Source organism: Strigops habroptila, chromosome W (genome assembly GCF_004027225.2).
Source record: "Strigops habroptila isolate Jane chromosome W, bStrHab1.2.pri, whole genome shotgun sequence".
Taxonomy (NCBI): domain Eukaryota; kingdom Metazoa; phylum Chordata; class Aves; order Psittaciformes; family Psittacidae; genus Strigops; species Strigops habroptila.
The window spans coordinates 35522016-35542423 of NC_044301.2; the positions used below are offsets into that span (position 1 = coordinate 35522016).

Below are 20408 nucleotides of genomic sequence, written 5' to 3' on the forward strand. Positions count from 1 at the left end.
ACCACCAATAATAATAATGATAAGGGAAATAACAAGGGGAGAGAATATAAAACTAAAAGGGGAAAGGAAAAAAAATAAACACAAGTGATGCACAATACAATTGTTCACCGCCCACCGACCAATACCCAGCCCAACCCGAGCAGTGATCTGGGCCTCCCAGGTGACTCGCCCCAGTTTATATACTGGGCATGATGTGCTGTGGTATGGAATACCCCTTTGGCTAGTTTGGGTCAGGTGTCCTGTCTCTGCTCCCTCCTGGCTTCCTGTGCCCCTTGTCACTGGCAGAGCATGAGAGACTGAAAAGTCCTTGATTGGGGTAAGCATTGCTTAGCAACAACTAAAACATTGCTATGTTATCAGCACTGTTCTCAGACTAAAGCCGAAACGCAGCACTGCACCAGCTCCTAAGGAGAAAAATAACTTACAGCTGAACCCAGGACAAAATACTAAACAGGTTCTGACACAGTATTGACCCTGGGGTACACTGGATAGTTACTGGCCTTCAACTGGACCTCATTCTTTTGTTTTTTGATGTAGAGACAGTTGGCAGGGGGGTTGCAACTAGATGATCTTAAGGTCCTTTCCAACCCTAACCATTCCATCATTCTACGATTCTATGTTCAGCCATCTCAATGCAGGCCTAGCAAAATTCCTCTTCTGCCTTTTGAGGAGAGACTATCACATTCTGGGTCTGGTGGTTCAGCCAGTTTTGAATCCACCTCACTGTCTGCTCATCCAGCCCGTACTTCATCAGCTTCTCCATGAAGATGCTATGGGACACAGTGTCGAAAGCCTTCCTGAAGTCTAGGTAGACAATATCCTAAATTTAAGGAAAAAATAACTTTGTTAATCTAAAGAAACAGTGTTTGAAGCTTGCACACATGAATTGGACTGAAGTGTGATCAAGCTAAAAAAAGTCATGAAAGAACAGGTGTCATGGTTTAAGCCCAGCTGGTAACTCAGAACCACACAGCTGCTTGCTCACTCCCCCCCTTCACCCCCCCTGCTCCTGGAGGGATGAGGAGGAGAATCGAAAGAATGTAAATCCCATGGGTTGAGATAAGAACAGCCCAGTTACTAAGGTATAATACAAAACCACTACTACTACCACCAGTAATAATAATGATAAGGGAAATAACAAGGGGAGAGAATGTAAAACTAAAAGGGGAAAGGAAAAAAACAATAAACACAAGTGATGCACAATACAATTGCTCACCACCGATACCCAGCCCAACCTGAGCAGCGATCTGGGCCTTCCGGGTAACTCCCCCCAGTTTATATACTGGGCATGACGTGCTGTGGTATGGAATACCCTTTTGGCTAGTTTGGGTCAGGTATCCTGTCTCTGCTCCCTCCTGGCTTCCTGTGCCCCTTGTCACTGGCAGAGCATGAGAGACTGAAAAGTCCTTGATTGGGGTAAGCATTACTTAGCAACTACTAAAAACATCGGTGTGTTATCAGCAATGTTCTCAGGCTAAAGTTGAAAACATAGCACTGCACCAGCTACTAAGAAGGAGAAAAATAACTGTTACAGCCGAACCCAGGACAACAGGTAATGACATGAAGACATGACATGAAGACATAACATGAATGCACTCTGCCTGGGCAGAGCCTATGCATTGGAAACAGTGATATAGCCAGAAATGGCCTAGAGGAGGGATGACATTTCACCCGCATGCAAGCAGGCAAAGAACAATTCTTATAATTCCTGTACAGATATGAAATCTGCCAGAGTTCCTTAAAACCTTCCAAAGGGAACAAAGTGTTTACCTGATACTTTAAAACATCCACATTATAATAGGATGCAGATGGATTCTGCTCTGATAATTTCTTGAGGTAGACAATTATAGCTTTCATGTTCATCCAAAAATCCTTAGTACTGGAGTCACTTTGTGACTGATCACTATAAAGAAAAGGGAAGGTAGGAATCAGAAGGCAACACCGAGTTTTATTATTTTGAATATCTAAAAATTAAGATTATATCTTTAACCTTCTTCACTATTTCAAGCAAGAATTTGTTCTAATGCTTTATAACAGATAATTGTACCTTCCTAAATATTAAGACAAATTAACTGCTTGTTGTATCTGGTAAAAATTCTCCCTCCAGTTTGTGGAGCAGTGCATTTCCTCTACTGATGATCTGCATCACAAGATAGAGTTAATGACAAATTTGGATTTTACATTTAATAAAACACTATTTTAATACAATCAGGTTCCATGAGAATGTGCGGGAGGTGGGGATGAAAGTGGTCTTTGAAAAGGAATGTTATTCAATTTGGAATAAATCCTAAAATCATAATTAGTTTTTATTATGACATAGCTTCACTAATGCACTGAATTAAGATTTGTGCTGTGTTACCACACTTTCACATATTTATAGACTGTAAGATTTCAAAATTTTTTCAATTAAAAGCGATTTTCAAGTTATTATAAACAATTGTTTCTCAGATACTTAGAGTTACATTCAATCTTAGAAACTATTATATCATTTCTATATGTAAGAGTGCACATGACTGCAGAAGCAAAATCCTGGTTGGGAGCTACTGGAGCATGAAAAGGTGATTTGCAGATCAAGAATATTTTCAGCTCTGGTTGTATCAGGTTTATTTTTTAATAAAAATGACACTTTTAAGAAAACATTCAGAAACAAAATTCAAATCACTTTACAAAGAGCTCCACCCATCATCTGTGGATACATAGAGGAACTGCATCCATCCCTAAGGAGACATGCAGAGTGAAAGCTGAAAACAAACACCTGGAACACAGTAAATATGACTGCAATGGGTTGAATGCATACCAGTAGGCTGTCTAATTTACTTAGAACTTGGTTCTCAATACAGTGTTGTCATTCATGCAATTTCAATTTTCAGTAAAATATATAAACACTTATCACAGAGGCCTTCCAAATTTAAACAAATGAAACCAGTAGAAAAATCCTTCTGCTGCTCCACAACCAAGTGTAATTCAAAATAGAAATTCTGATGTCTCCACAAATATCACTCACATTAAAAAGTTCCATCTCTATAAATGTTAAGCAAATGATAGTTGTTTCAGTATATGATGAAAAGTCAAATTATTACCATACAGGTTTAACTTCATAAATATCAAGTACATGCATCCTTTCTAATTAGAGGTGAAGTGCTACAGCACTCAGACAAGAATACTATACATTTTCACTTTTCCCCAAAATATAATTTTTCAGTATAATTCATTGTCAGATATGGCTCTGCTAACACTTCAGTTATAAACTGTCATGTCGAAGAACAATACATTTAATTTTGTATGAATCATTCATTAAGTATGAATGAACAAAATGTAATTAAATACAAAATAATGTATGCATGTGGTTTGATTGTTTCAAGTTATTTCAGTAATTTAAAAAATGTAGCATCTAGAAGTGTTTAACTGGTTTTCAAATTTCTCCAATAAATGAAATAGAAACTGCTCAGCTGAAACAGATATCAGTTTCTACTTTTTTTTTAATATGTCCAAATGCTATCATTTCAACCATTATCCTACTCAACCAGTAGCTTTTTTTATTAAGAATTCTCCTAAACATGCTGCTATACACTTGAGAGATACAATTATGTAATGGACCTGATCTACCATAGAAATGATTGATACAGCTTAAAAAAATACACTAACTGACAAATGAGATAAGGTGCAGCTCCTACTACTTGTTTTCTATTAATGACTACTGTTTCATAATTTAATCTTACCATTGTTACTACTCTATAAAGAAATCCAATGACAATGCGTCCGTTTTTCTGACATCTAATTTTTCTCCATATCTGTAATTAGTTCTATTGTTCATGTAGTTTGATTAGAAAAAAAAATGTTGGGGTTTTTTTTAGTAGTTTATTAAACCATTCTATTTCTAAAATGTGTGCAAAAAATACAGCTATATTTGCGAACTATTTTTTTATGGCTCCTGTTATATTCAGCATAATTTTCAATCCAGTAATCACTGAAATTTTTAATGGTGGCAGTGGAGAGAAACCTAGCTAAACAAGATTAGTTCAGGAAATTAAATTATGTATAAGCAAATCAACAAGACTGTAGAGAATTCTGATTTACATATACAACAATTCACATTTTACAAATCATGTAGTTTACTATTATATTAAAAAATAAAATACAAAACCTGTATACAAGTTGTGCATTTGGAAGAATCTGCTCTAGTTTGCTTGTGTTTTTTACCCTGAAGCAGAGCACAGCTGGAGATGGGTTGCTGGTGAAGACTTTAATAATCCCACTTGGGAATGATACTGTCATATCACCAGTGATCTTCACAATACATCTAGAAGAGAATGAAAACATCAGTTTTATTGTAACCAATTAACTGCCTAATTAATACTAATTTTAAAACAATTGTACTTTTACAATCCGATGAACTGAATTCAAAACAGAAAATCAATTTCAAATGAGGGCAATGTGGTACTATGACAGTGTACTATCACTTTCAAATTGGAAGTCAGATGAAATAAGAAAAAAGTTTAGCTGGTTAAGCATACAGTAGTACGGGTGGATATTTTTCAGTCTTTGAAACCATGGAACAACTATGCTTAGGCAAGGCCTAAGTAGCATAGCAAGCAATGTGCCATAGCGAATGAGGTGCTTTTAAGATGATGCCCAAATTTACATGTAGCACCTACCCAACTATAATAAAACCCCTTCCCATTTTCGGTGTTCTCATTGAACACATTTTTGTAAATCAGGGTTATATGAACTCCTAGCGGGATGCAGGCCAACAGAGAGTGATAGGCCACTGCTGTTACTTATATCAGGGGAAAAACCCCTGTGAATCCCCCTTCTAATGTATATACATTTTACCCAAAAATATTAAAAGTAAAACCAATGTCTTTTCTTATTGTAACTTATTACATTCAAACCAATTCACTATTTAACTAACTTTGTGGGATCTGCTCCTTTAAAGTAGGCGTTAACAGATTCAGTAATGGCTACTGCAACAGGCAAGGTGTCCTGGATTCCAAGTCTGACAGGGCTGGGACCACGTGAAACACCTAGAATACATACAGTGTATAGGTTTAATTTTCAAAAAGCTTAGCAATAGATTTCAGAATGGTTGCCTACACCTGTCATTTTTACAAGAGGTTACTACCATCAAGGTCACAGCAGAGTCTGAAGTATTACTTGAAAAGTGTGTAGAGAAATATAAACATAGTACAGTACAATCACACAATCAAAACATTGGTTAGCAGCCTAAAAACCCAGGACTATCAGTATGACATTTTATAAATGGACAGACACAAGGAAATATATATGAGACAGAGGAACACTGTATTAAAACGGCTAGTGATGAAACTGAAGTCAACAGATCCAACGGAAAGTAGATGTTAATTACAATACTTTTTAAAAAGTCCCTATTGTATGCTTATAGTATGGAGAAATGTATGATAAAATAGTCACAGAAATGCAAAGAATTCAGTTACAGTATGTATGAACATAAATGCACATACACTAATATTACCCCACATAAGTGAACTGCTGAACATTCTTTTAACTATTTCAGCCAACAAAGATTACAATTACCAAGAAGAAATTGTTAGAGAAGTATTTTGCAAACTTTCCTAATGTTTATGTAGTAAAGGTTCTGGAAGTACCTTGGAGGTACCTGGAAATACATAGCAGTTTACAAGAAAAATAATTACCAGGCCTGTGTCAGCCTTCGCAGATGCCTGTGCCCACAGAACAAAGTTCCAGTGCATACCTATAAAAATCAACTCAGACCTCAGCTAAGGCTTCTTGAAATGTGTGTGTAATTGACAAAACTGGTTGTTATGGGATTTTACTTTTCAGTAGTGTTTTATATGTGTACTGAATATAAAAGACAATACTGGAAAGTCTATCTTTTTATTAGTGCAGTAGTGTAGTGGAGAGCATCTTACTAATTTTTTGTACCACTGATGAAACAGCCTGTATCACATGCTTGCTGTGAGTTCTCAGAGGGATGGGATGTCACAGAGCTGTGCCAAGGTGGACTTGCTGTATCTCAGGCTGCATTCCAGCTCACAGGTCCAGTTCTAGGACCTTTGGCAGCACCAGCAAATCTCACTTTGATGCCCTGCCACCTGTCTCAGACCCAATGACTGTTAACAGCCCTTCAGCTGTGCTGACTGAAGAGCTAATAACACAACCATGCAAACAGTTGCATTGACACAGTCAAGGAGGTTGACAAACTGCAGAATAAAAGACTGCATCACTGGCCATAAAAGGGGCAAATAAAGAAGTCTGATCAAATGGTTTTAGTTCAGTTTAGGAACCGCGATTCAGTTAATTTTAAGACTGGCTAAATGGCTGTCATAAAAATAATATATATTTTAAAATATTATCTTTATTATCCGTATCTTCAAAGCTTTGTGTTATTTAGAAATATAGAAATGCTTTTATCTACTTCTCTTATGAAGTTCAACAAGGTCCTTCACCTGGGCCAAGTACAAGGTCCTGCACCTGGGTCAGGGCAATCCCAAGCACAAATACAGTCTGGGCGGAGAATGGATCGAGAGAAGCCTTGAGGAGAAAGACTTGGGGTGTTGGCTGACGAGAAGCTCAGCATGAGCTGGCAGTGTGCAGTTGCAGCCCAAAAACCACCTGTGTGCTAGGCTGCATCCCCAGCAGCATGACCAGCAGGTTGAGGGAGGGTATTCTCCCACTCTATTCTGCTCTTGTGAGACCCCACCTGGAGTACTGCATTCAGCTCTGGGGCCCCCAACATAAGAAGGATATGGACCTGTTGGAGTGGGTCCAGAGGAGGCACAAAGATGCTCCAAGGGCTGAAGCACCTCTGCTATGGAGACAGCCTGGAGAAGAGAAGGCTCCGGGGAGACCTTGGAGCAGCTTCCAGTGCCTAAAGGGCCAACAAGAAAGCTGGAGAGGGGCTTTTGACAAGGGCCTGTAGGGACAGGACAAGGGGGAATGGCTTTAAACTGACATAGGGGAGATTGAGATGAGATCTTAGGAAGAAGTTCTTCCCTGTGAGGGTGGTAAGGCACTGGCACAGGTTGCCCAGAGAAGCTGTGGCTGCCCCATCCCTGGCAGTGTTCAAGGCCAGGTTGGACAAGGGCTTGGAGCAACCTGGTCTAGTAGAAGGTGTCCCTGCCTGTGGCAGCGGTTTGGAACTGGATGATCTTTAAGGTCCCTTCCAACCCAAACCATTCTGTGATTCTATATATCATAATAAGGATTGTCACAGTAGAAATATATTATCTTTTCTTCCAAGAAAGTAGTTAACAAATTGAAGATAGAAGACCAATTTCCAGCTTGTTTTGGAGGGGAATAGTGTGTTGCGTAAAAGTGCTTATATCAAGTTCTGGTGACTTCAGCAACACATAAGTTGTTAAGTAGTCGAGCTGTCAAGCTACTTGTGCCTACCAGACACCAGAAATAGCTAGAGAAATTTGTTTCAAAGGAAATACATAATTACTAGCTGTAGTGTACTACAATGATTAGTTAACATAGAATCACAGAATAGTTTGGGTTGGAAGGGACCTTCAAAGGTCATCTAGTCCAACCCTCCTGCAATGAGCAGGGACATCTTCAACTAGACCAGGTTGCCCAGAACCACATCCAGCCTGGCCTTGAATGTCTCCAGGGATGGCACATCCACCACCTCTCTGGGCAACCTGCGCCAGTGTTTTACCACCCTCATTGCAAAGAATTTCTTCCTCACATCCAGCCTGAATCTCCCCTCTTTTAGTTGAAAACCATCACCCCTCATCCTATCGCAACAGGCCCTGCTAAAAAGACTCTCCCCATCTTTCTTATAGGCCCCTTTTAAGAACTGAAAGGCCACAATAAGGTCTCACTGGAGTCTTCTCCAGGCTGAACCACCCCAACCCTCTCAGCCTTTCCTCATAGGAGAGGTGCTCCATCCCTCTGATCATTTTTGTGGCCCTCCTCTGGACCCTCTCCAACAGGTCCATATCTTTCCTGTACTGAGGACTCTAGAGCTGGATGCAGTACTCCAGGTGGGGTCTCGCGAGAGCAGAGTAGAGGGGCAGAATCACCTCCCTCGACCTGCTGGCCATGCTCCTTTGGATGCAGCCCAAGATACAATTGGCCTTCTGGGCTGCAAGCACACACTGCTGGCTCATGTCCAATCTTTCATCCTACCAGTACCCCCAAGTCCTTCTCCTCTGGGGTACTCTCAGTCTCTTCATCCCCCAGCCTGTATTGATACCGGGGGTTGCCCCAACCCAGGGGCAGGACCTTGCACTTGGCCCTGTTGAACCTCATGAGGTTTGCATGGGCCCACCTCTCGAGACTGTCCAAGTCCCTATGGATGGCTTCCCATCCCTTGGGAGTGTCAACTGCACCACTCATCTTGGTGTCATCTGCAAACTTGCTGACGGTGTACTCAATCCCACTGTCTGTCATGGGATAACATGTAAATCTGCTTCTAGTACAATACGTGGTGGCATCTCACAAAGTTTTTCAAGTGTAGGAAGTGTTCCAATCTATTAAGTTTAAAGAAAACAAAAAATTGCAAGAAAACAAAATATTTCAAGCAAAAATAGATGCTATAGATGTTAATATAATATTAAAAAAATACTTTGCAAATGAAAACAAGGCTAAAGCATAAAAGAAATTCAATTATCCAGAGGGACCATCCAGAGGGACACGCTTGAGAGGTGAGCCAATACCAACCTCATGAAGTTGAACAATGCAAAGTGCAAGCTCCTACACCTGCATCGAGGCAATACCAGGCACAGCTACAGGTTGGGGGGAGAAGAGATTCAGAGCAGCCCTGCGGAGAAGGACTTGGGGGTGTTGGTTGATGAGAAACTGAACATGAGCTGGCAGTGTGCGCTCGCAGCCCAGAAAGCCAACCATATCCTGGGCTGCATCAAAAGAAGCGTGACCAGCAGGTCGAAGGAGGTGATCCTGCCCCTCTACTCTGCTCTCATGAGACCTCACTTGGATTACTGTATACAGTTCTGGTGTCCTCGACATAAGAAGGACATGGAGCTGTTGTAGCAAGGCCAGAGAAGGGCCACGAGGTTGATAAGGGGGCTGGAGCACCTCCCGTATGAAGACAGGCTGAGAAAATTGGGGCTGTTCAGCCTGGAGAAGAGAAGGCTGCATACATTCATAGATAACTGAGTCTTAACTCAAGAGTCTGATTTAACTTGGGACTAAAGCTGTAACAGTGTTCAGGAATGAAATACTTCAATTCTGCTACAGAAACAAGTTAAAACGTCTTAACACCCCCCCCCCAACACCCCCCCCCAAGTCTCCTTGTTATTTGTCATAATCAAATATCATAACCGAAGGACTTCTTTAAAAAGATGAGAAAACCTTCTGAAATTAGTGACAGCACAAGAAGACTTTTCATCTTCATTGTTTGGTTGGTTGTTTTGCTTTTACTAAATACCTATGTTCAGCTTATATACTTCACTAACTTAAAAAAGATGCATTTGTTTGGTTTTTTTTTTGTAAACTGCAATTACAATATAACAAAAAAAACCCAAACCCAAACGTAAACCAAACTCAATTTTGTGAACATTTATATTAATTCTAATTTATCAGTATTCCAAAATATTTCTGTCTATATACAATAACAACTTCTAAACAAATACATGATAACGTTGTGCTTGATGAATGGATATACAAGCACACCAAATAATAATGGAATATTTTAGTTTAGAAAAATATTTCACTAAAGAACATGCCATAATTTGATCTATGGTCTAATCTAGTCAAATCCACTGTCCTGTCTCTCAGTGTCTTTTAGAATTAGGTATTGCAAAGGATGCTTGAAGTACCTAGACTGGACTCACACATGGAACAACTAACTCTAAGGAATAATTTTCCTAAGAGGTGGAACTCAGTGGCAGAATTATACCATTTCTAAAATGAGTTAAAATGGTTAATTTAACTTACCAACTATAGGCATGTTTGCTGCACTGAGTGAAGCAGAAGAGGATATTGAAGAAATGCTCTCTGCATGTGCCAAGGGAGCTGCAGGTGGTGGACTTGAGTTAGAGGTCAATGGAGGGCTGAATGGCCTAGGCTAAACACAAGAGATCACAAGATTATGAGAGGCAGAAAGTGGTTTTAAAAAGATGAAAAAAGACTGTAAATAGAAGAGTTCTTCATTTCACTCCCTGATCGATTTTATAGTGTTTCTCAACATATTTCTTTTAATGCTTTATCTATCCTAGTTTTTAGTGTGAAACAGAGAACCCACATTTTCTATGGGAATCACTTCTATTATTTCATAGCTTATTATTATTATTATTTATTTTTTTTTGCAAGGGTAGTTAAGTCTAATATATTTGATTATGTAACAGCCTATCAATAATCGTGCTATAACACCGTAGCAGAACCTAAGTTTATAGCCCTGTGTATGTGTATAGCAGATGTGGATTTTCAGAGCTATTAACAAACTTGAAGTGAGTCCAGCAGAGGGGAACTAAAATAGTTGAGGACTGGAGGACAAGAGAGAGAGGGAGAGGCTGAAGGACATGGGTTTGTTCAGCCTGGAGAAACCTAAGGAGGGATCTACCATCAGTATTTCACTAGCTACAAACAAGATGGAGTCAGGCTCTATTCAGAGGTGCAAGAGGAAATTTTAGATGAATATAGGGAAACAACTCCTTCTTGGACAGGTTGCCCAAAGATGATGTGAGATCTCCCTCCCTGGAGATTTTAAAAACTCAGCATTTCCCTGAGCAACCTGATGCAATTTTGAAGTTATCCCTTCTTTGAGCAGGAGGTTGGCCTAGAGCAGACCTTCAGAAGTCCTTTCCACTCTAAATCTTTGGGTAGTTAGAATAGAATCATAGAATAGTTAGGGTTGGAAAGGACCTTAAGATCATCTAGTTCCAACCCCCCTGCCATGGGCAGGGACACCTCACACTAGACCATGTTGCCCAAGGCCCTGTCCAACCTGGCCTTGAACACCCAGCTTCCCAAAGCAAGTCCCATGGCCTAAGTAACCAAACCCCTGACTATGGCACCACCCCTCTAACCATCTGTTAACCTGCCAGATCCACCTGGCCTTTTCAAGGCCCTCCCCTTTGACCTGGAGGATCAATGAAAAAACTGTCTGATCCCCAGAGCCCCTAACCACCTTTCCCAGGGCTCTGTAGTCCTTCTTAACGTTTCCCAGACTGCTGCTGGCTATATCACTGGCACCCACATGGACCACTAGAAGTGGGTAATAGTCAGTAGGACTTACTTGACTAGGCAGCCTCTCAGCAACATCTCTGATCCAAGCCACCAGTAGGCAACACACCTCCCTTGAAATTGGGTCAGGGTGACAGATGGGTGCCTCTATACCTTTCAAAGTAGAGTCTACTTTTCTTGGATGCACGAGTAGTTATCCTCTTTATTGGTGCAGCAGCTGGCGGTTCTTCTGCTGGGGTGTCGCATTGTTAGCCCCCTGCAGAGCTGCGAAGAGGTTCTGGGTGGGGACATCAGGAGGAAGGGGACGTTGGAGGAAGTCCCTTGCTTTTATTTGTCCTCTTCCTCCTCTTTTTGTTGTGTTTTTTGTTTGTTTGTGGGGTTTTTTGTTGTTTGGTTTGTTGGTTTGTTTTTTTTTTGTTATAAGACTTTACAGAAAAGCAAGAGTTAAACAATGTTTCAGTTTTGTGAGAAAATTGGAGCTGTTCAGCCTGGAGAAGAGAAGGCTGCGTGGAGACCTCATAGCAGCCTTCCAGTGTCTGAAGGGGGCCTACAAGGATGACAGTGAGGGACTCTTCACCAGGGACTTGTAGTGGTAGGACAAGGGGTAATGGGTTTAAACTTAAACAGAGGAAGTTTAGATTAGATATAAGGAAGAAGTTCTTTACTGTGAGGGTGGTGAGGCACTGGAAAAGGTTGCCCAAAGGAGTGATAAATGCTCCATCCCTGGCAGCGTTCAAGGACAGGTTGGACGGGGCTTTGAGCAACTTGGTCTAATGGAAGGTGTCCCTGCCCATGGCAGGGGGGTTGGAACTAGATGATCTTAAGGTCCTTTCCAACCCTAACCATTCTATGATTCTATGATAATATGGTGAAAGTATCTTGCTACTTTGAAAGACAGTAAGAGTATCTTACCACAGTAAAATTTTTCCAAGTCACTAAGTCAAACAAAACCAAAAGAATCATAATATTCATAGAAGAGATTAAGCATGGCTTGGTCTGATATGCTGAGTGTTTGCATTCTTTGCTGCATTCCTTATCAGCAGGTGGACCTACACTGCAAGCAGTGAGCAGAGATGCAGGCAGCATGCAACCTCTCACTAATCCAATGGACAGCTGCTGCAATCTGCCACCTCCCTTCACTAACCGGCACCAAGGGCAGGGTGAAGTAACAGCAGGGCTACTAGTGTCAACACATGACTGATAAAGATCTAGTTAATACCACTCATTCCCTAAAGCTTTGGTGATATCCCTAAATCAATGGAGTTTTGTTAATAACTTTGCTAATATTTCACATTTTGAAAACTTGAATTCTACATGTGCTATTCTTTAATTTTCAAGTTATTGATTTCTTCAATTAAAAACATTCAGCTGATGCAAAATTTGTTTTGGACCTTTTAAGTTCAGTTATTAATTATTTTGTTTATCATTAACAACTTCCATGCCAGAGTATGCGATTCCTTGAACATTGGCTGGAAAGTAACTCCACTGTAACAGTGCAAATGATATATCTGAAATCAAGTTACAATGGAGAATTAAAAAAGCCATACAACAGACCCAACAATCAATACATACTATTTCATTAATTCCACTAAGTTTCCCTGTAGACAACTTTGGTCTTGAAGCAGGCCTTGGAGGGGGTACAATGGTGCCTACAGAAAGAGGAGTTGTGTGCCTTGCTGAAAGAAAGCAAATTTAAGGAAATCAATATTAGAAAGGTCACACTGAACATAAATATGTACTCACTTAAATAGAATAACTGGATATCATCCACACTTCAAAATACTGGGTGTTAAAAAGGAACAGTTTTAAATCCAATTTATTTAACTTTATTTCATCTGAAAACATCTATACACATTCCTATTCCTAGGAAAGCAAATCTCTGCAGAATTAAGAAAAAGCAATGCCTTTAATTAATTTGAATTTTTCTTATTGTTGCAAGATGAATATTTATTTCATTGTCCCAACTTTGAAGAATGTTGGTGCTAACAAGCAGTTTAGTACATTCTAAGTAAGAAGATGAGTTAATTTTAACATCAGGTGAGCAATAATAAAAAAAGAAAAATCCAAACCAAGGCAATAAGGCCAACAAAGCAATATTTGGGTCACTTAGGCAAGCCTCAGGTCAACAGAACCTGGTTCTTATGGGTGACTTCAACTACCCAGATATTTGGTGGAAGAACAACACAGCAGCCCACATGTCATCCACCAAGTTCCTGCAGTGCGTGGAGGACTGCTCCCTCATACAAGTGTTAGATGTGCCAACCAGGAAACAGGCAATGCTAGACTTGCTACTCACAAACCAAGAAAACCTGCTTTGTAATATCTTGGTTAGTGATAGCCTTGGCTGCAGTGATCATAATATTGTGGAGTTTGGGATCCAGCTGATTGTGCTGAAAGTTAGTACTAAGACAAAGGTTTTAGATTTCAGAAGAGCAAACTTCAGTTCTCTCAGAGCTCAGCTGGGAGGGATTCCGTGGGAAGCTTCCATGGAGAATAAAGGAGCTAGTGAGTGCTGGGAGATTTTCAAGAATGCTCTCCTGGAAGCACAAAAGCAGTGTATCCCCATGATGAAGAAATCAGGCAAAGGGGGCAGGAGACCTGCATGGATGAGCAGGGAGCTCCTAGTAAATCTCAAATGCAAGGAAGAAATTTATGGGATGTGGAAAAAGGGATAGGTCAAGTGGGAGGACTATAGGAACACGATCAGGGTATGCAGGGATGCAACAAGGAAGGCTAAGGCTCACTTGGAATTGAGTCTGGCAAAGGACATCAAGGACAAGAAGGGCTTCTACAAGCATATCAGCAGAAGGAAGATAAAGGAAAATGTGGAGCCGCTGCTGAATCAGATGGGGGTCCTGGTAACAGAAGACACAGAGAAGGTGGAATTACTGAATGCATTCTTTGAGTCAGTCTTTACCGCTAAGAAAGGTACCAGACCTCAGAGGTAAGAGAAGGTGGCTGGAGAAAGGAAAACTTCTCCTTGGTCGTGGAGGCTTGGCAGGGGTTTTGGACTAGATGATCTCCAGAGGTCCCTTCCAACCCTAATGATTCTGTGATTATCTACCTGGATTTCTCCAAGGCTTTTAATACAGTTTCCCACAGCCTCCTCCTAGAGAAACTGAAACGTTATGGTCCAGACAAGCTGTCTGTGCAGTGGGTGGGGAATTGGCTGACAGGCCGCACCCAGAGGGTGGTGGCAAATAGCTCCTTTTCCAGCTGGTGACTTGTCACCAGGGGGGTCCCCCAGGGATCGATATTGGGCCTAACACAGCTCAATGTCTTCATGAGTGATCTGGATGATGGGATCAAATGTACCCTGCTGAAGTTTACTGATGACACCAAACTGAGTGGGGAAGTGGACACTTTGGAAGGGAGAGCCACCCTGCAGGATGACCTGGACAGGCTGGAAGAATGGGCTAACAAGAACTTTATGAAGTTCAACAAGGACAAGTGTAAGGTCTTTCACCCGGGTAAACACAATCCTAGCCAAAGGGGTATTCCATACCACAGCACGTCATGCTCGGTATATAAACTGGGGAGAGTTACCTGGAAGGGACCGATCACTGCTTGGGTTGGGCTGGGTATTGGTCAGTGGGTGATGAGCAATTGGACTGTGCAGCACTCCCCAGTTTATATACTGGGCATGACATGCTGTGCTGTGGAATATCCCTTTGGCTAGTTTGGGTTAGGTGTCCTGTCTCTGCTCCCTCCCAGCCCCCTGTGCCCCTACTCACTGGCAGAGCATGAGAGACTGAAAAGTCCTTGATCAGGGTAAGTGCTACTGAGCAACAACTAAACCATCCGTGTGTTACCAGCATTGTTCTCAGACTAAAGCCAAAACACAGCACTGCACCAGCTACTGGGGAGAAAATTAACGCTATCCCAGCCGAAACCAGGACAGCACTATATTCCCACCAATTCCAATGAAACATACATCTCTGCATGATCCACTTTCAGGAATGAGGCCTCGGGTAGATGACTCCCCCCCAGATATGGTTACAGAGGATGTTACAGATCCCAAGTTTCTGTCACTGATTTCTCTATAGGACTGTATGAACATTTCCTAACCTGCTTTAGCCTCCTATACATGTGTAGCAATAAAGAAATGGATATTTAAGTATCATTTACCTTCCTCTACAGACTCCAACACCAGATCAAAGCAATAATGAAGCTAACAAACCAGATTATTTTGAGAAAGCACAACTTCTTTTCAGCATATTCATATAATCATGGAATCATTTAGGTTGGAAAAGACCTTTAAGCTCATTGAGTCCAACTGTTAAGCTAACACTACCAAGGCCACCACTAAACCAAGTCCATAAGCACCAGGTCTACATGTCTTTTAAATACCTCCAGGGATGGTGATTCCACCACTTCCCACATTGGGCAGCCTGTTCCAATGCTTGACAACCCTTTCAGTGAAGACATTTTTCCTAATATCCAATTGAAACTTCACCTGGTGAAGCTTGAGGCCATTTCCTCTTGTCCTATCACTTGTTACTTAGGAGAAGAGACCAACCCCCACCTCTTGGCACCATCCACATTTCAGGTAGTTGTAGAGAGTGATAAGGTCTCCCCTGAGCCTCCTTTTCTCCAGGCTAAAGAACCCCAGTTCCCTCAGCTGCTCCAGATAACACTTGTGCTCCAGACCCTTCACCAACTTCATTGCCCTTCTCTGGACCCACTCCAACATCTCAATATCTCTCTTCTAGTGAGGGGCCCAGAAGCGAACACAGAATTCGAGGTGCGGCCTCACCAGCGATGAGTACAGGGGGACAATCACTTCCCTGGCCCTGCTGGCCACACTATTGCTGATACAAACCAGGATACTGTTGGGTTTCTTGGCTGCTTGGGCACACTGCTGGCTCATGTTCAGCCAGCCATCAATCAGCACCCCCAGATCCTTTTCCACCGAGCAGCTTTCCAGCTACTCTTCCCCAAGCCTGTAGTGTTGCATGGGGTTGTTGTGGCCCAAATGCAGAACCCAGCACTTTGCCTTGTTGAACCTCATACCATTGGCTCAGCTCATGGATCCAGCCTGTCCAGATCCCTCTGCAGAGCCTTCCTTCCCTCCAGCAGATCAACGCTCCCACCCAACTTGGTGTCATCTGCAAATTTACTAAGGGTGCACTCAATCCCCTCATCCAGATCATTGATAAAGATATTAAACAGGACTGGCCCCATACTGAGCCCTGGGGAACACCACTTGTGTCCAGCTGCCAACTGGATTTAACTCCATTCACCACCACACTTTGGGCCTGGCTATCCAGCCAGTTTTTTACCCAGCAAAGAAAACGTCCATCCAAGCTGTTCCAGGGACCGAAGGATTCCGGGTGGAGAAGGACGTAAGCCACGCACACACACACACCAAACTGCTAGAAAGTTTATTACAAGATCCAGAGTAGATATAAAATCCAGAGATATTACTAGCTAGAGAGATACCTAAAGGCTACCAGAAACTAGGTTAGGCACAGATTCTTACCGACCCACACACACTTATACAATGACCAAGAGGCCAGCTCCGGGGTGCATCGTGAAGAGATGGGGTGGCAGGCACTACTTTGGTGGGCGTCCCTGCAGAGGTAGTGTCGACCAGAAAAGGTAGTTGGATCCACCTCCTTCTCGATCTCTCTCGAACCCCGGCCTTTTTATATGACAAAAGTGCAGACTCATCCTGACACAGGGGGCCAACCTGTGTCAGGAGGAGTGGCCTTGCTTGCTCTTTTTTCCCGCGCACACTCGTTCGAATGCAGGGGGCCAGTCTGCGCAAGGAGGAGTGGCCTTGCCGGCCCTTTGCCGTACACACTTGCGGGAGATAAACGGACAGCAGGACAACCAATATGATTAAATGCTGACAATTTATTAAGCCCAGATAGCTGTTTATATATTCTCTCTGAGTGTCCACGTGGACCTTATACAATCCTAATTGGTTGAGCTTAACGAGACACACGCATAGATACAGCTTATGATTGGCTAAAGCTTTCAGTTCACACGAAGGCCTTACGAGTCCTCAAGTTTGCCAAGTTCTGCATTCCACATCCAGGAGTTGTTCTTCCTGAGCCAATTTCTCATCCTGCCCCCGCGAGTGTTCTTTAGATGACCTTGATGCCAGACCATGAGACCTAACTCAAACTCTTGCTATTGACATGAGTCCTGGATCACTCATGTGTCCATTTTGTTCCAAGTGGTCCTCCACAAATCCCCCTTCTTTTCTTTGAGCGATCCAGACACATTTCATAGCACTGGTTACCATACGTTGGATACAGTGAAAAAGGCAGGGCAACAGTATTAAGATCGTTAGAATGACTATAAACATCATCAGGCCACCTTTCGCTAAGGAGATCAACCAACCCTTCAGAATCCTCACACCTGTGACCCTGTGCTAAAAGCAAAAATCAATTGCAGCTCTATTTGCAAAACAGCGTGTCTTGTGCTATCTACATCATTAAGCATTTGTGTAAGTACTTCTGACGTTAAATTTATCTGCTTTGCGGCCCAACACCCTAACTCAGTCATGTCTCCTAATGCTTTTGCTGCAGCTACTCCAGGTGCAAACAAGGAGACGATAACTCAAGATGGCACATCCCAAAATTGTACCTGATCATTACAATCGGGCCTCAGTTGTATCCTTGTTGATAAGTAATATTGAGCTCTAACTTAAACAATATGTCATTTGACACATATCCCTTGAACCATTGTGACTGATAACCTTAATCATAAGAAATTTAACACATATAGGACTTTGTTTAATCTATCTGTTGGTGATATAGCACTTTCTCCCCCTTTTTGTTTTTGAAGCAAAGCGAATTTCTGATAATCTTCTGGATGCAGGGGAATGGTAAAAAAGCAATCTTTTAAATCGATAATTAAAATGTCCCAATTTTTCCGAATCATATTTGGGGAGGGTAATCCAGGCTGTAACGCCACCATGTCCTCCATGACCTCATTAATTTTCCTCAGATCATGCAATAGGCACCATTTGCCACTTCTCTTTGGAATTGTAAAAATTGAGGTATTCCAAGGGCTTGTGGTTGGTTTAATGTGACCTTTCTCTAATTGCTCTTGTCCCTTTCCAAAGCTAAAATTAAGGGATCTGGCAGAGCCCTCTTAATTCCACATTCCTTCTGCCACTCCTACTGGTTTCTTAACATGAAAAACATATCTGCATACATTATATTTCGCTCTGTTGATATCCCATTATTAATTTTACACACACACACAAGGGATCCCACAAACACACTCCACACAACTACAATACCTAAAACACACAAAAAAAACCCCCCAATTAGATAAACAATATTAATGACACAATCACAACATGCAGTGCAGCCTTAACCATATTATATCGTCAACACCAAAATCGTTACCGTGATAATCCACAATACTAGGTCAAATACCAGCAAGTCACAAACAGAAACAAATCCAAATGTATACCAATCGAGTGCTAGCAGCCGGGTATACGCCTTTACCTACGAGATTTCTATATCTCGATTTACGGAAGGCTCCAAACAAAAGGTTAACCCACCAAAATCCAAACTTCAAACAGACTCCTGAGCAGGACGTCTCCTACGACTTATGGAACGTTAACCAAAACAAAACAATATTTACAAAAGAATACTTTCTTAAAGATGGTACTTGTCTGCTCCTGCAGTGATCCGAGTGAGTCGAGGGGTCCCTCTGGGAAAATTCCCCGGGGGCCCTAGGGAGCCCTATTCTCAGCGGGTCCTGCAGCCGAGCAGAGAGGGTCCCATCTGGGTCGCCAAATTGATTCGTAGAACTCATTAAGAACTTGCCAACTTAATTAGTTCGGTAACACTGCTGGCATAAATGAGTGATTTCTCCTTGTCCTTCTACTTATCAGTTAACTTCGCTACATCACCTCCTGAACATCTGCTTAGTTTCAGCTACTCCTTAGCTACAATCCTGTTTTGGCTACAATAAATTTTATGCGAAGGTCATAAGGTTCCAAAACTATGTCAGCTACAATGATTCATCTTAGACAAGCACCCTTATTGTGTTCTTTTGGTCGGGCCTTTTTTAGGTTTGGAAAGTTTTGTTGTTATATACAAAGCCACCAAGCTTAAAGTTACTTAGAACTAAATTTTCTTAGTTACAAAAGATTATATTGCATTTTGTACTTCCTTGTCTTAAATCCCCTTTTTTTTCTATCCTTTTGCAAATTCTTTTGCAAGTTTCTTTTCTTTTTTTTTTTTTTTTTTCACTAACGCATTCTGAATAATCCCTCTCCATCGTCGTGTTGGGTCCCCGTCAGTTTTAGCAGTTTCATCTCTCACCTCCCCCCACCTCTGGAGCTTCTCGCAGCTTGCTATCGCGCCCTCCTCCTCCCCCCATGTTCTTCTTGAGCGATCTTATCTCTTTCCAAGTCCTCCAACTTTTGAAGCAGTTTCTGTGCCCAGTCCAGTTCCCTGTGGGGCTCGACCGTGGATGATGTTCGCAGAGACATTGGTGGGGGAGGCATGGATGGAGAGAGAGGTGGAAAAAGCGATGGCTGGCTCTTGGAGTGAGATGGGTCGGGCGGGACAGGCAGCAGCTCTCCCCTGGGTGGCTTTTCTACGCAGGGGTCGGGAGGCAGCGGTACAGACCAGGATACATCCACTTCCATCCCCTTGTTTTTCCGGTGATACATCTCGTCCTCTATTGGAGATGCCGACGGGGCAGCGGGGGAAGGGACAGGGAGCCGATTGAAAACTTTAATCTTAGACAATGGGGGCTGTAAAGTTTCCCAGATCCTCCTTCCAACCCTTCTTGTAGATGAGTATCACATTTGCTAACCTCCAGTCAACTGGGACCTCCCCAGTTAGTCAGAACTGCTGATAACTGATGGAAAGTGCCTTGCTCAACACTTCTGCCAGCAACCTCAGTACCCTTGGGTGGAGCCCATCCAGCCCCATAGACTTGTGTGTCTAAGTCGTGCAGCAAGTCCCTAACCACTTCCCCTTGGATTATGGGGGCTTCATTCAGGTCCTCATCTCTGTCCTCCATCTCAGGGGGCTGGTGTCCTGGGTTCAGCTGTAGCAGTTATTTTTCTCCTTCTTAGTAGTGGGTGCAGTGCTGTGTTTTCAACTTTAGTCTGAGAACAATGCTGATAACACACCGGTGTTTTTAGCTGTTGCAAAGTAATGTTGAATCAAGGACTTTACCAGTCTCATGCTCTGCCAGGGAGGAGGGGAAGCCGGGAGGAAGCAGAGACAGGACACCTGACCCAAACTAGCCAAAGGGGTATTCCATACCAAAGC

At 42.2% G+C, this 20408-nt stretch overlaps 1 protein-coding gene across 1 annotated transcript in view; it reads right to left on the reverse strand.

Annotated features, from left to right (window-relative positions):
• The window catches only part of LOC115619022 (F-BAR domain only protein 2-like), a 120253-nt gene that overhangs the window by 9104 nt on the left and 90741 nt on the right, over window positions 1-20408 (reverse strand). The window contains exons 17-21 of the mRNA XM_030511037.1: window positions 12724-12827; window positions 9904-10033; window positions 4913-5024; window positions 4145-4300; window positions 1771-1903 (exon numbers count right to left, since the gene is read on the reverse strand). Of these exons, the coding sequence (XP_030366897.1) occupies window positions 1771-1903; window positions 4145-4300; window positions 4913-5024; window positions 9904-10033; window positions 12724-12827 (635 nt within the window). The remainder of the gene's footprint in view (window positions 1-1770; window positions 1904-4144; window positions 4301-4912; window positions 5025-9903; window positions 10034-12723; window positions 12828-20408) is intronic.